The 17491-nt window shown below is 31.4% G+C and overlaps 1 protein-coding gene across 6 annotated transcripts in view; it reads right to left on the bottom strand.

Annotated features, from left to right (window-relative positions):
• The window catches only part of LOC148597041 (tyrosine-protein kinase Fer-like), a 40058-nt gene that overhangs the window by 7882 nt on the left and 14685 nt on the right, over nucleotides 1-17491 (bottom strand). For 5 of the 6 annotated variants that reach the window (XM_088562647.1, XM_088562650.1, XM_088562649.1 and 2 more), the window contains 13 exons: nucleotides 16395-16587; nucleotides 15039-15176; nucleotides 14452-14574; nucleotides 13527-13661; nucleotides 12440-12457; nucleotides 9353-9521; nucleotides 7619-7792; nucleotides 6946-7146; nucleotides 5847-6023; nucleotides 4652-4865; nucleotides 3806-3929; nucleotides 2390-2541; nucleotides 1664-1786 (listed from right to left, as the gene is read on the bottom strand). In XM_088562647.1, coding sequence (XP_088418773.1) covers nucleotides 1664-1786; nucleotides 2390-2541; nucleotides 3806-3929; nucleotides 4652-4865; nucleotides 5847-6023; nucleotides 6946-7146; nucleotides 7619-7792; nucleotides 9353-9521; nucleotides 12440-12457; nucleotides 13527-13661; nucleotides 14452-14574; nucleotides 15039-15176; nucleotides 16395-16587 — 1941 coding nt within the window. The remainder of the gene's footprint in view (nucleotides 1-1663; nucleotides 1787-2389; nucleotides 2542-3805; nucleotides 3930-4651; nucleotides 4866-5846; nucleotides 6024-6945; nucleotides 7147-7618; nucleotides 7793-9352; nucleotides 9522-12439; nucleotides 12458-13526; nucleotides 13662-14451; nucleotides 14575-15038; nucleotides 15177-16394; nucleotides 16588-17491) is intronic. The other variant, XM_088562651.1, reaches the window with a different exon arrangement.

Below are 17491 nucleotides of genomic sequence, written 5' to 3' on the forward strand. Positions count from 1 at the left end.
GCAGAAAAACCCAACAAATAAATGATGCTTTTTCAATCAACATAAGCCATATTTTTATATAACCAGAAACCTTTCTGCAAACAGATCAGTATTTTGGAGTATGACCATACATCTCTCACTTCCGGAGGTAGGGACACAACTCTTAAAAATCATTGGAACGTTTGTATTCAGCATTTTACATCAATTTTATGTAAGCATCTAATGAACTTGGATTCATTTTATTCTGTTTCAAACGAAAGCTTGAGACGGTTTGATGAAATTGAATATAATACAAACTTATCACTGATTTCATGCATTATGTCCCTTACCCTAGGTCTACCTCCTTAAATCAACCAAATCAAGAACAATAACTCTTGCAAAGTGTAAATTCATTATACAATCTATACACATCTGTTTACATTACTTAATGATGACAATACATATTTTTCTTTGGAAATGATCCGTAAAATCCTTAACTTTATGACATTTTAACAAAGGTACTATGGAGATATTTGCAATCCGTAGAGCACAATTTGCATAATTTGCAGTCAAAATTCTTAGAAAATACGAAAAATCCATACAAGTATCATTTATATCTCTAAAGTGCAACAATTTAAGATTGATCTTTGACTGTTTCTCAATTAGAACTGGAAGTAAATTTGATGGGTTATGACATGTTTTAATCACCTCCTGTCTGATTATTATTAAAACTACTATTAATACAATAAAACTAATCATGTTAAGAGCAGATCCCAGGGCCTTATCTGGACATTAATGACAAAGAGAAGTTTTAGTAAATTCTGTTTGAAAAAAAAATAATAATGACATTTTGTCTATGTTATCAATTACAAAAACTTCTCCCCGTCAAAAACAAAAGGAGAAGTGAGCACAAACAAGGAGAAGTTTTTGCTCATTTTTTTAGGCCCTAGATCCATTTAGACAATCATTGATCATCTTTATTAAGAAAGGGCTAGCCTAATTTATTTTCCATAATTTTACCCCAATTATAGCTAAACAGTCAATTATGTAATCTGTGATTCCCACACATCTAGCTGATTCACCTGAAGATCACTAAATTACATTTTTATAACTGATATTGTGCATCAGCAAAATATGTCTGAATTAGTTCAAAAACAGCAATCATTGCATTTTATTTGCCTTAAGAAGCATTATTCAAATAAATTACATACAATCACACTTTTCATGGAAATTACATAAAAAAAACACTATTGTTTTTTTTTTTTGCACATGTTTAAACAAAACAAAAATTCACAAAAAACAACACAAACGGTTTGGTTGACAAAACATGAAATTGCATGTGTAGCGTTCGGTATACCCCCTTTCGTACAGAAAGTTGAAATCATGCAGCAACCAAAATCGCTTACAAGGCATGCCATATCTATATAAAGCCATATACATGTACTAAATTTGAAATCATATCATAACAAAAGTTTAAATGGACAAAATGATGGTCAGAGGGAGGTGATTCAAAAGTACCAACCCCTCATTGAGTGGGGACATAAAATTACATTTTGACATTTAATATTGCTTCAAGAAATTCTAATGAATAATATGTACCTGTATAATACTTAACCCTTTTAAGAGTTTTGTAACCCAAGCAGAATTAACCACATGCAGATTATAGTCATACTCTGCCCAACCTTCTAAAATGAATCTGTCCTACCTGTATCTACTTTTTCCCTGGCCTGAGCATTAGACATTCCTTGGTAAGGTGTCAAACCTCCAGAAAATATCTCCCACATTAGAATACCAAAACTCCACACATCACATAACGAGGTATACCGTCCTGCAAAATATAGATCCTATCAAAAACCATTTAACAAATATTTTAGTACATAGATAGCAGTGATTTAATGACTTTCTCTGCATTGCCTGAAAGCATATTTATTGTATGATATGTGGACAGACAAACAGACAGCAGAATACAATAAAGGCTTTGCAAAATATGGACCAATAAAAACAAAAAAAAAATTAAATCTTAAATAACTCATTCATTCATTGATAGCTGAATTACATTTTCCTCTCCTAAAAATAAAAAAAAAGAAATAAATTTCATCATAAACTTGATGGGAAAAAGCAAAATATTCATTAATATTACATATATTAAAAATACTGATATGTCATAAATACTCAATTCAAGGTCTTAACCATTTTGCAATCCAATTGTAACTATAAAATTGATTTTCTTAACCACACAAGATACAACAAAGCCTTAGGAATAGTCCATTTGAAACTTTTAAATTTATTACCTTAACCACCTACCATACAACAAAGCCTTGGAACAGTCCATTTCAAACTTTTAAATTTATGACCTTAACCACCTACCATAAAACGAAGCCTCAAGAATAGTCCATTTGAAACTTTTAAATTTATGACCTTAACCACCTACCATACAACAAAGCCTCAGGAGCAGTCCATTTGATAGGGATTTGTTTAAGTCCATCTGAAACTGTATATTCTTCTTCTTCCCTAGACATACCAAAGTCTGAAATCTTAACTACATTGTGGTCCCCAACTAGACAGTTACGAGCAGCCAAATCTCTGAAAATCGTAAATGAAGAAGTCACATTACTCTGAACAGATCAAAGTCATCACACCTCAAATCAATCCCAGGTTTTCTTTTATTTCAAAGGAATTCATTGAATAAAAGTACAGACATTGTCTTGACATCAGGAAAATATTTGTTTCTGGCCCCTTTTTTGGTCCCTCATTTCTGAAAAAATTAAGACTTAGCAACCACAATCAAACCCAGTCTGACCATTGTGGTGGAACAATATAATAGAAATCCATACCATTTTACTGGAGTTATACAATTAAATTCTATGAAATGACTGCTTTTGGATCCCTTTTGATTTCTTATTTCAAACCAGTTGGGGTCAAAGTCTTCAAAAATTATACCAACCTAATTTCTCCAGGGGTTAAGAACCATGTTGTAAAATTTTTTAAAGTAATTAATACCAGCTAATAATGAAGTTAATGAATGAAAACCATGTGTCTCTCATGTGAGGAGAAATATGGATCTGAAATACTAGGAAAAAGACATGTACACATCAAGTTGTGACCAAATTTATGGCAAACTTTTCCTAACATTTTATTAGGGTGGTAACAATCTGTGGTGCATCAAAGTTACCATCTAGAAATCAATAATGGGACCGGTTTTACAATTCCAATCACATTCCTTAATTACCAAAACTGGAGGACAAAAATGGAGTAACGACAGCTAAAAATTGTGTTTCTCAATTATTAAACAGATTTATCTGCTGTTTTGTGCACTTCAGACTTGCTTAAAGTGTTAGGGATAAAAGCTAGTCATTACTTACCGATGTGACGATGTGTAATTTTTTTTTCTAATTTGTTTAAACGTTAATTAATGAAAGAACACAAATAATATGTCTGTAAAAATCATTATACAAATCAGGTCATTAGTCAAGAATCTTGATATGTATCATGATCATAGTGGAATCGTTAAACCTCTAAATTTACATTTTAACTTTTTTCCTGCAATTTTCATGAAAAAACTGATTGTTTTTTTAGCGTAGTTGCAGTGTTTAAATGAGTGAGGCAATGTGTCATTTATCACATTAAATTGCTAAATGTCCTGTCAAAATATGTAAAATTAACAAAAAAAAGTATTAAAGAATAGCCAACTGAAATTCTGATTCTTTTGGAAATGACCCATTTTGCATGTTTTATCCAGATCACAGAACATGCTCTGTAAAGCTTGCATTTTGAAAATCTAAATTTATCATCTTGAGCTGAGAAATAACTTTAACAAGCCTACATGAAGGAAAAATTAAATCACTACCTATGAATACAATTTTTGTTTTCTAAGTAAGCCATTCCATTAGCTGCGTCTTCACACATCTTTGTCAGCTGTTTTTTAGATTGGGATTTCCCCTGTTTCCTTAAATAGTTCAGTAAAGCACCACCTAAAAGAAAGATCAAATTAATCTAGCTTGACAAAACAGCTTACTAAGAGCAAATACACAAAAGTAGGTTAGGACCACTTGAAAACAAAATATTATGTCTCAAATATGACATTCTATGTCAAAATTCGGTATAGCTTTGTCAAGATTACAATATCGTTCGTGAAATTACTAAATAATAATGTAAAATATAACACATGTCAAAGTTAGGACATACTACATCCTAATTTCGACATATTTATATAGTAACTTTGACATAGGATGTCAAATCTTTGACAAATGTCATAATTTAACAAAGCTATATTGTAATTTTGAATTAAAATGTCATAATTACAAGATAATTATTTTTTTAAAGTTGCTCATACCAGCTGCCATACAAATACCAAATTATTACTTAATAAAAGCAATTTTTCAGTTATACAGAAACCATCACTACTTAAGCAGTGAAACCCGGTGGAACAAGGTAAAAACAAAAGTGTTTTGCATGCACAAACTACAATAAAGGTTTCGTGTACAAAGTGAACATGCATTGGACTAAATACATGTATTATGTGATATCCAATTTGATTTTAAAAAGTTTAGTTCCAAGGCAGAATATGATAAGAAACCCCTTTAAAGTTATGTAAGGAGCAGTAATTTCCATTTCTGGACTACTTTTAAATTTTAGCCTACAAATTCTCAAATTGTTTTATCATGATCTGCCTACTAACTCTACTTCCACTTACCAGCCACATATTCCATCAATATCATAACAGGTTGTCTTTGAGCTGCTATACCAATGAACCTGACTATATTTGGATGGTCGTACTGTTTAAGAATACGACCTTCCTGTAAAAACTTCTTCCGCTGATCATCAGACAGTGTATCACGACATGTCTTTATAGCTACAACCTGATTGTTTGGTTTGTATATCCCTTTGTATACCTCACCAAAATTGCCCTATAAATGTAACCAAACATTAAGATGGTAGTGATTTATCAAAATAAATTCATGCAAAAAAAAATTATTATTTCCACTTTGTAAAATATTCTTCATTTCTCGGCCCACCAGAGTGAAAAAAAAAGGAATGTTGGATTAAAACTTTGGACACATGCTAGATTGTTAATATTAAAAACATTAATTCAAAACAAGAAGTTGCACACCTGGCAAACCTGCACTCATACAAGAAGTTTTACAATGTATGCTCTATCTTTGTAAAGCCACACACCAATTTGAAATCCATCCATCAGGAGCCTACAATTCTGTGATAAAAAATTTCTTTATCATTCAATATTTAGGTAGCCAAAAATTACAAAGTCATAAAAAACAGAAAGTTGATATCAGACAGCACCTAAAATTACTTTTATCAACTATCTAGCAACACAATAAATTTAAAGGCAATTTCTTGACTAGAAGCACAGATGAAATTTGGATGGACAGACAAAATAACAAATAATGTGATTCTAATATACTATCCACTGGTTGTGGGATCACTTAACAAGGACGGAGCATCAATGAGATGTTATTTATATAAGGGGCTGAAATACAAATGGCTTAAAATTATTATTTTTGAAATGATTTACTGGTGATACATCTTCAACAAAGTTGTTATTTCAGTACAAATAGCTCAGCATCCCAAAGAAAAATGGGTCAAAGACAGAAATTACCAAAGTTTGTTAGACAGGAAGTAGATGTCCAACTGGCCTGAAATCAGATCTCACAATATGGGACCTGTACCATGATGCTGGATACCAAATATCAAGAGGCTGCAATAGGAAGTTGCTGAGAAACAAATTTCGAAAATATTTTTCTCGCCAAACCCACATTCACCATACTATAACCCAATTTCCACATGTGATATTTGGCCAAAAAGCCTATAATCATATTTATTAACTACTGATAAACTAAAAAAAACAAAAACAAAACAATTTTCCTGCTTACATTTCCAATTTTCATTTCCAAAGCAATGTCATCATTTTTTAGTTGCCATTGTTCCCTGATGATTGCATTGCTAAGGATGCATTGGGATTTTGCTGTTACAACATTGCCGCTTTTCCACTGACGTGTGACTAGTTCTGGTATGGTTGGGTAGGAATCACCCTCGAACCTCCAGCCTCCCTGTAAAATAGAAATTAAGCCTCCCTGTAAAACACAAATATTGCCACCCTATAGTCTAGAAATATAGTCTCCCTGTTGTATTTAGAAATAAAGCCTCCCTGCAATATAGAAATATAGTCTTCCTGTTATATTTAGAAATATGGCCTCCCTGTACTATAGAAATATAGGCTCCCTGCAATATAGAAATATAGTCTCCCTGTTATATTTAGAAATAAGACCTCCCTGTAATATAGAAATATAGAGTATTTATCATGTTTCAATACCAGCAGCTCTAAGCATCAAAAACAATTCCAAACATGATTTTTTTTTGTCAGGAAAAAAATACTTTAAAAATAAAATTAAAGTAAATTTCTAGCTTCTCAATAGTTCTTTTTCCTTGAACAGGAAATAGAACAAGCCTCAACTAGTACAAAATCTTCATTAAATGCTTCACATGGTGCAGCTTCATACGACTGCAGAGGTTGAACCATGAACAGTTTGAACAAGTATGGATACAACTTTCAAACTAAATACAGCTCTTAATTTCAGTCACAGGAATTTTTAAGTAGTCACATAGCTTTTCTGTTTTTGATACTTGATGAAAAAATATGTATTTTTTACTGTACTGTTCCATGTAATCCTGTACTTTGCGAGGATTTAGAAGAAGAATTATGGAGAAATTCACAATCAGTTAAGCATAAATTGCAGTCAATTTTTTTTAAACCAGAAGAAACATACAAGTACACAAGTCTGAATTACCAGACATAAGATGTAAGCAAAGTTGTTCAAAATACTTCATTTAGACCCCATTTTTGTCATTAAATCATATAATAAGAGCAATTTTTTTTGCGACAATATTAAAAGATTAATAAAAGAAACCAGTAAACAAAGATGATCTATAGCATAAAAAATGTGAACCCTTTGTTGTTTCAATAAAACTTACATCTCCATACTGAATTATAAAATGTTTATGACCTCCCCAAAAAGCAGACAGGACATGTTGCACCTCATTAGTTTTCTTATTTTTACTCTCTCGTACCAGGAAGTCACCATCTTTGATGAGGAGGCGTTGAACTTCCTCTCGTGGAAGGACACCATGGAACCAGTCCTGTTCCTCCAACTGAGGTTCATCCAATGAACTCACCTGAAAAAAAGGATAGGCGTAAATTTACAACCACTACCAAAATAACTTACCTTAAATTTTCTACAGCAATTTAAACAGCTTCCTCATGATTCAGTGTAACCTCTAAATATGTACCCTAAAAAAATGTAGATTTTATTTTGACTTCTACCTATTTTTTAAAAATTCTTCAATTAGGCAATTTTTTACCAAAGTCTAAGATTACCTCCCTTTGACCCAATTGACATTTTTGATGGCATTAAACAAGGTATGTGTACATTTTTTTAGGTAGTCCAACCTATGACCTCATTATTATCAATTGAACATGGGGTTGCAAGTCATATAAATATCTATCTGGATTTCATATCCAGAGTCATCAAATTATGGAGTTATTGATATACCTAAGTAAGACAGGTCGACATCCACCAACCAGTCATCATGGTCATGGATTATCTTTTCCTGAAACTGATTACCAGAAAATAACATAAGTTCTAACCTCAGCACCATTCTGATTAGCATCGTTAACATCCTGCTCTTCGTAGTGGATGCTGGTTTTGTCTCCACTGGATGGTTCCCCTTTCTTGAACTTATGAAATAATGATTTGAAAGGTTTCCCTGCCTTAGAGATTGTGCTGCCACTTGACTGGCTTGTTTCTCCCGATGACTGAACCTAAAAAAAAAAAAAAAAAAAATAACCACCTTATTGTAAATCAAGGAATGATTGTGATTACATAATATTAAATTTAATCTTAAATCTACCATTCTGTGTATATGGTACAGAACCCCAGGTATATCAGCCTGGCAAAAGTCCATATTAACAAACCTCAAATTAACTGAAATTATAACTGATTTACATTTAAATGTGGGTCTATCTAAAAAACAACCCTTCCTCCAATCATTTCCATGGATCTGCTTTATATCATGGAATAATTTTTGATTAGTCATACTGTAAAATGAACGAGCTTAATAAAATTGATAAGATCTGGAAAGAAGCAGAAATAACAGCAAGGGATGGAAACGATTAAAAGAAACTGTAGTTGTCTTATGTCCACCATGGGATAAAGTGGTATAGTCATAGTGTAAAATGTTCCTTTACTTTCTACAGTAGAATGTAACTTAACTTTAAATGCACTTATAGTCAAATACAGTTTCTTTAAGGCCTACTGAAGAATTTTCAAAAGATTTTAAGGAATAAGGTATACATAAATCATTAGTCATAAGCTTCTGCCTGGTATTAAGGCAGAGCTGTACTTAAATATATCTAATGGCATTGTTAAAACATACATGTATGATTACATGCAGTAAATTCAAACAAAAAGTATCTACTTGGAAAGATAAAACACATTATCAACATGAGATTACAATACATCAAAGTCACAACTTTTTTTGTCAGTTACAAATAAAAATAAACACCAATAGGTACAAAAAGGAATCAATGCTAAGAGCATTTAAAATTTGTTGGTATAGAAATCTGAAGAAAAAAAAACCAGGTGATATTATTTACCAAAGGACTGCAGAAATCATTCCTTAATCAATATTGCAATAGCCAAATAGAAGGGTTAAATGTAAAAAGTAAATATTTATATTAGCTGATTTAATTATAGAAAATAATCAAAGTTCAAAATCAGACATTTACTGAATCAGTACAAAGTTTAAGGTCTGGATTATATTTGACATTTTATATGATGTTGGCAAATTGTGCTGTCGATATATATATATAAATCAAATTTGGGTTTATATTGTATTACATGATACGGTGTACTTTGTCTGCGTCTCCATATATCCTGTAACTATCCCCTGACCCATATTTACCTATGAACTTGTTACAGAGTTGTAATGGGAGGATATTTCAATGTTAGTCTATAGATAATACATGTGTTTTATAACAGGACAGACCCACCAATGTTTAAGATTGATATTGAATAAGCTAGCTCTCTAAAGCAACTGTATATAACATATTTTCTTACTAAATTATGTATGTAGATTGCTTTGTTTCCAGTTTTCACATTCTGGCTATGTATTTGGATTTTTACTTACTTGATTTGTCTCACTGTTCACACTTTCATTTATTTTTGTCAATATTCTTGAGTCAGCATAGTATTTATTGAATTAGTCTCTGTATTTATTTCTAAAACTGATACTTTACAAAAATGCCTGAAGCTATTCTATTTTCATGAAATTGAAAGTCAATGAAGGTCTGCTGTAGTTATGTTTGCCAGAGTAAACATACCGATATTTCTAAATCTTCATTGCCATCTACCATTTTTGGTACATCATCCCCGACATTGTCTATTGCCTGTTGTATTTTCTCACGAAGCTGAGATAATGTCTCAAGTTTAGATTTGGTTTCTGTAAGCTCCAATAAGCATTTATGCCTTTCTCGCTTCTTTTGTAAATACCTGCAAAATAAAAAAAACAGTCTTTATAGAAATGTGAGTGCGTTCACTTAGACATAACACACCTTGCTTGAATCATATAATCAGGCAAAACCAAAAAGTTGAAATATTATATCCCTCTTAGGCTTTCTGAGCATCTGCAAATTATCATCTCCCTTCATGAGTATCTTCATTTATTTTACCCTACCGGTGCACCTGGTCCATGCTCCCAATTTTTTGTGATTTCCAACTTGCTCATTTACTTTTGTTACTCTGTATATATTAATTTGGTTATTTTATGTTCTTTGTTGTGTTTATTTGTTTTCCGTGACTGGTCTTTGTCTGTGTATTACATTCTTTTGATTTTCGCTAGAATTTTGGTTCCATTGATTACTCTTCAATATCAGTGAAAAATAAGCTATTCCTAATGGTCAAAACATGGTCATGTGATATTCATTAATGTGCCTAAAATGTCAAGAAGGCATTATCACATCGTAATGACCTTTTCAGATTCTTAATTGAATTTAACACAATAAAATTTGCATTTACTTCTGTAGAGGGCATTATCATGATAAACTGACTGGAAAATGGACAATGATATTGCCTGATAAACTGGTAATGCCCCAAGGCTAAGGCAAGGGCATTATCAATGTTGAAGGAAATATTGCTTCCATAAAGCAATAAATAGATCAGTTTTATCATATAAGTAAAGCCTTTTATTGGAAACAGTAATCAACGGAATCAAGGTTATAGTGGTAATCAAAAGAATGTAATCCAGGGACAAAGACCCAACATGGAAAACAGACATACACAACAAAGAACATACAGTAACTAAAATCATACATACAAAGTAACAAAAGCAAATGAGCAACTCGGACTCCACTAAAAACTTGGAGCATGGACCAGGTGCACCAGTAGGGTAAGCGTCCTCATTCATTGATCTGTCAGACTGTTTATTTAGATTGTTTACAAGGTATGTGAACAGACTGACAAAAAGACAGAGAAGGTAAGTCCTTTATATACCCTAAAATTTAGTTTGCAGGGATTACTAAAAAGCAAAAATAAAAATGAAACAAAATGATAATATCAGTACATCAAGTACATGACTTATTATCAGGGATGATTTTACGAGGACTACAAACAAAGCGGAAATTGGCAAAATCACAGTAAAATCTGGATTTGAAAAAGCAGAATTCCGCTAAAAAGCAGAAAAAAAGTCATCCCTGTATTATTGACATTTTAGCAGATATCCCATGCATCTCTTACACAAAAATTTGCCCAATACAGAAAAACTTGCTTTAAACTAATTGAAACTTAGCCAAACGATGATTTGCAATTACATGTACTTGCAGGAAGGTATGCATGAACATCACTTTTGATCTATTATCAACACAAGCAATGCAAGCAGTGTTGCATAAACTTGCATTATGTCTTTTTTTTTTATTTAAAAAATTATGGCAATTTTAACTGAACTAATACCAATATCAAAACAAACCAAGGTAGGCTTCTGAGTGATTTAAAGTAGAATTCTGCCCTTCATTAAAGCAATGTGATTTACTGTGTGATCCTCTGGACATGGTCTTTCATCTTAATTGACAGGTGTTCAGAGTTAATTAATTTTTTAACAGCTTTTTTCAATCACCAAGAAGCCAAAGTTAATTGGCAGTAAAAGTGGTATCAGTTTAATTTAAATTGCCGTAAGTTTAAAGAAATCATTAAGTGCACTTAAATTACAAAATTGCAATAATTATAGTTTTTAAAAGCATTAATTTTATGAATTTATAATTACCCATGCACAGCCATACCTTAAATTGATAAATGATTATGCACAAATGGAAAGTTATATTGCTATATAACTTACTGAAGTCCAATATAATGGGAAAAAGGAGTAAAAAAAGGGGGGACTAGTCCATTTAACAGGCAAAATTTTGTCTACATAATTGTCACCTACTAGCTCAACACATGCTTTTTCAAAATGACCAGTTGAAAAAAATGAAGATTTACTAAAATTTAATCAAATCAAAGCTACATAAAATAACTAATTTTGTAAAATAGGTGTGTTTAAGTTACAAGGTATTATTATCAAATAATTAATGAAGTTAATAGTTCCATAACTCTGAGAGAAAAAAAAATATTGGAATATGAAAAATGAATTTCAATGAAATAAAATGTACAAAATATTGAAAAAGTTCCTCATATATGTTAATTGCATAAAGGGACTTAATGAGCATTCAGTAATTTACCATAGTAAGATAGGCCTATAAAATTGGTACTGATCAATATTTAGACGAATTTATAATGTTTCCACAATACATGGTCTACATTGCCCACTTGCTAAACACATGCTATTTGTTTTTGTTCCTTGATGCATATATACAATTTGTTTTTGTTCCTTGATGCATAAATACAGAGTCTACACAATGACAGGGTCTGTCCTATCAAATAAATTCTAAATTTCTTTCTTAGCATGCAAACAAGAAACTTTTATCAACAAAACCAGAGCATTTAATATAGGGTTATTGCATTAATACTTGTGAATATTATCCTAAGTAGAATTTCATATTGCATGTGTTTATGAGTGCAATATACATTCTACAAGGGATAACATTCCCAAGTATTTATGCAATAACCCTTTTTTGTATGGCAATATAATTCAGTCTTGTTTTAAACAAACTTTTGTCAAGGAAAACATCACAAATTTTAACTGGATTTTCACCAATGCAATATGGAAATTAATTGCATGTTGACATTGCATAGCTTTCTATGGGGAAATTATATTGCTATACAATAAATATAAAAATTGCACTCCTTTCAGAAAATTGAAGCAAAACAATTGGCAATTCAACTAAGATCAAATAACCCCTGCAATAACAAGAACTAAAATCATGCATGTGGTATGACAGTATGGAATGGAGTTTGTGAATGTTTTCTGGCTACCTTACCGCTTTCTTTCTTTCTTTCTGGAATTTAAGATACCGCTATAGATGTATACATATGATTTTTTTTTTTTTTATATGATTCTAATTTACCGTTGAAAAATGACTGCTTTATTGAATATGGATCATTTTTCCATCGCACTGATCTTGAACTTTCCACAACTTAGATTAGACCACTTCATACAATGAAACACATTGTATAGATAAGGACATAGATCCTGAGTTTTGAGTGAAACAACTGAATAATTACCTCCCATCTGTGTATTAAATATTTACAAATACATGTACCTACATTAATGTATATTAGTTTTTAGAAGATTTGAACATGTACATGAAAATTAAGACCAGACATAACTTCTCGAAGCAAACAAAAAAAATTGGAAATTGACAAAATCGGAAGTAAATATACAGTAAAAAAAGACAAGTAACAATAAAATTCAGATTTCCAATTCAATTCAGAAAAAAATCATGTCTGTGATACAAACTATTCTTGAAAGTTTTGTTCGTCAAATAAGGTATTAAATTTAAAAATTAATGTACTAATAAGAGGAGCAAAAACCTTCTGAAGATAGACAGAAGTAAAAAGAAAATATGTGTCCTCTGGAAAATGTTTCTGAAGACAGACAGAAAGAAAAAAATATAAGTGTCTTCTGAATGTTGGGGTACTATTATCAGGCAAATTGATCATATGCCTTTACTTTATTTTTATAATATTTTAATAACTTTCTGCCATTTCCCTTCTCCAAACAATAAGAATCTATCATTAACAAAAAGACAAAAACATATATAATAACATGTTTTCAATAAATATAATTAAAACAGGATTATCTCCATTAGTAAGAAATACTTTCTTTAGATCTTGAGAGTCCAAAACTTTCAAGCAGAATTCAAGTTCAAAGTTTCAAATTCCCTGCATTCAATAAGAAAAAGTACTATTTAGCGATTTAAAGACAAAGAAATCCTCGAATTACTTGTTATTTATGGACTAGGAAATACCCTACTTACAACCATCTGTATCTAGCTATTTATAAACTAGGAAATCTACTTACAACATGTACCTAGATATTTATAGACTAGGAAACTCGCTACTTACAACAACATATTATTTTCTCTATCTTTGGAACTACAATCTATTTGTGTAATGGCATCCTCCATTTCCTTCAGGGCTTCCTCTCTTTTCTTGATTTCTTCCTTTGTGTCTGTCTCGTCTGTCTCCAGGGATTGCAACCTGAAAATAAACCAGAAATACTTTAAGAAGTCTTACTTCAAAAGAGACAACTTTAAAAAAAAAAATAAAAGAAAGAAAATCAACCTGAAAACTTTATGAAATGACCTTTAAACTTCCTTAAAAATTGAAGTAAAGACGTGGAGGAAAAAACACAAGACATTTACCAGAGCACTCATATGCAAATTGAATCAACCAGAAAAATTACTGTAATTTGGTGTGTATAGTGCATATTTGTGTATAATGCACAGGGTGATGTAAAAAACATTTTTATATGTATTATTTTAGTTACTTCATATTCTTTGTTGTGTTTGTCTGTATCCATGTCTGGTCTTTGTCCCAGGATTACATTCTTTCGATTTCCAATAGAATCTTGGTTCCCTTGACTACTCTTTTATCGATATATGCGTGCATTTATTTCAATAAAGAATATTGTTTCTGTTAGTTATTGTATTTATCTGTTTGTCATATGCATATGTGTATTCATTTTCTCTTAGAAATGCATAACGTAAACAACAGCTGAAATTGTCAGCTTGGGTGTATGTTTTGATTATCTTTGAAAGGTTTCTATTGAGAGTAATATATTTCTGAAGATTGCTAATTCTAGAAAAAGGACTGTTTTTACTAAATTCAATTACGGCCTGAACACAGGCAGTCATCAAAAGGGACATGTGTGTTGATAGCTGGGCCAAGCGTGATAATGAGGCACAAATTTTTCCCAATGTCTACTGGGGGACATAAAATCAACCACCTCTATCCACTGAACATTATCATTGTATGAGCTGTAACCTACCTTGATTTCAGACCTTCACTGGTCTCCAAATTAACCTGTAAGACATCTGGCAGTAGTCCACCACTAATATCACTGATTAAACCTTCATCAAAATCAAATTCACTGCTCTCTATAGGATCTGACCTAAAAGCAAAATATATCACTGTGGACTATTTTATTGGATACTGAATTCATTCAATGTTTAAGGATGTCAATTCCGTGGCTTATTCTCTCTAAAAAAAAGTTTTTCATAATAAAGGATAATATTTGGGGTGATTAATTTTCTTCTGATGTTATTCTTTTTACCGGTGACGTCAATTAATTTGAAGTATTATTGACACTGGAAATTTACCATATTTTCTAGTAACATGATAAAAAAATATCTATAAAAAAAGTGTTAACAGGTCACACATTGTAAGAGTATTCCTGTAATTGTGGGTGTGGCCTTTATAAATAGCCGAAATGTGTTTCATGGACTCATTAAAAATCATTTGTAACACCAATGAGATTAGCATATGATAATGATATGCACAGTAAATGTAAAACTACTAACAACTTAAAACTAATGGAGATTTAAAAATATTGTTGGAATTAACAACCATACCTACCTGAATTTTTCAATAAATGTCAGACAATTGTTTTCAGGGACTATGTTTCCGATAGATGTCTCTATCTGTTTTGACATTTCACAGAAATCTTCATTGCAAAAGTTTGTATTGGAGTAAAAACTCTGTAGAAAATCTTTACTGCAAGAAACAAACAATCATACAAATAATATTCCCAGTTCATTTTGAAAAGGCCAGGGTAATCCTGGTAAAAAAAAAAGGCACTCTTTTATGTTGGAGGTAAATCAGAAGGCACATTACGCAGGCATTAACATCTATTTATGGAAAACTGACAGAACCCTTCGAAAACCATCTGAAAAGAAAACTATATTAATACAATAGAATAGACCTAAGGAATTATTTTAAGAAAAAGGTGCTGTAGTTATTGCAGTGTTGCTTCTAAGCCAAAATTTGGAAACCTGGAAAGTTACAGAATGTTGTTTTCACATTCATTCTTCATCAAGATTATCAAATCAGTGATAATGTTTGTATCATATACAATGTCATCAAAGCCTTTCAAGCTTCCCTTTGAAACAGAATGAAATCAGTCCAGGTTACTTTGATGCTTACATGAGATTGGTATACAATGGTGAATATGAACATTCCAATGATTTGCAAGAGTTGTATCCCTTACCCTAGGTCTACTACCTTAAGATGTATTGCATGGATAAAAGTAACTCATCAAACTTCCAAGTGTAATAATATATGGCTATTACATTAATATTGGTGAATATTGCTACAGACAAATATCATATTGTGTAAGCTTGGAGAGCAATTACTGTAGTGACTCTATGAAGGACAATATTCACCAATACAAAGGCAATGATTCTTTTATCATATACATATACAAGTAATAACGAATATCGGAGAAATCCATTTGTTCTTCTATCGACAACATATTTGGTATGAAACATTCTTCAACAAATTCATTTGAAAAAAAGTGTAATATGAATTGTAACAAGCTCTCTGATTGGTTGGTTTTTGTTTAGCAAATTAAGTTATTTTGCATAACCTGGTTTGGTTTTGTGATGTTATTAACATGGATAGGTCAACACTTTTGGATTAAAAAGATCCCAAACAATATAACATCTGTTTTTTGAATCAATTATCAATATTTGGACAGGAATCAATTAGAAATAAAACTGTTAGGAATGTTTCTAAATTTCAAACTTGTTATACAAAACAACTTGGTTTTAGCCAATTTACACTATTTATAGACCACTTCATGGTTTATATTAAAGTGTAAAGTGTTGCAAAGCAGGGTAATTTGCACAACCTGTTCAATAACTAGAAACATCCCATCGTTGAACTAGCACTTCGTGAGTGGCTTGACTTATTTAGAAACTAACTTAAATTTACCATTGTTGAGCTAGCACTTCTTGAGTTGCTTGGTGGGTATCTAGAAACTCGGGTAGAGTTTGAGATAGGTAGGAGGTCTGATGTGAGCAAACTTCTTGCAGGGATAACACATAATTGTTGTGTATTGTGTGCAGTTTTGTCATAGCTTTGTGGTGATCTAATCTGGCCTTGTCTATCTTTGTAGCTTGTTTCCCTGATAAAAACAATAGATATATCTGCAATTACTATATATTATTATTTAGATAGCAGTAACCAAATGTTCCCAGTATAAAAAAAAAATGATAATTCACACTGTGAAATAAATTCGGTAATTTCACTCTTGCACTTTCTCACGCCAAAACGTCACAAAACAAATATCAATCTGCTGTTCAAAAAATGTTAAATTTATGTTGAAAATAGCAACAATTGAGGGAGGAAATCTATATAATAAAAAGGGTAATAAATTGGTTTTTCATTCTATCCAATTAATTATCCTATTAAGAATTATCAAATGTTCTCTGTGTAATCAATTTCAATAATTCACATGTGAAATAAATACTGTAGTTGAACTCTGGGACTTTCTCCTGCAAACCTTAGTGTTGTTAGATCCTATAAAATATAAATTTCAGAGCATTAAGGACAAAATACGAAAAATAATCTAATTAATTAATTAACTGTGAAACACTTATAAATTATGTTATTTATTTTCTCTACAAAAAACTCCAGTAAAACTACGTTAGGTAGTGATGGTGGGTAAATGTGTTAACATTTGAAAAACAATTTTTCCAAATGTTGTAAGGATAAATTTAGTCGTACCGGTAAGTTATGACATCATAATAGAAAAAAGCATTGTGATGTTTAAACTTATGACTTATTTTACATTAAGAAAAACCTCTAGCAGATATCAATAGTTACCTATCCCTTGAATTTAGATCCTGCAAAATTAACCATGAATAACTTTTCCTTAGATTTAAGTCCTGCACTTTAGCAAAGAGTTACCTACCCTAAGCAGCATGCCCACTAGTAATTGGGGTTCATGTACCGTCTGACTTTCGAATTTGCGCATACAGAGTATTTTTACAGTAACAAATGATCAATTTGTTTTTACATTTTAATTA

Source organism: Perna viridis, chromosome 15, assembly GCF_037379345.1.
Source record: "Perna viridis isolate PV_CMFRI_1.1 ecotype Kerala chromosome 15, ASM3737934v1, whole genome shotgun sequence".
NCBI classification, from domain to species: Eukaryota; Metazoa; Mollusca; class Bivalvia; order Mytilida; family Mytilidae; genus Perna; species Perna viridis.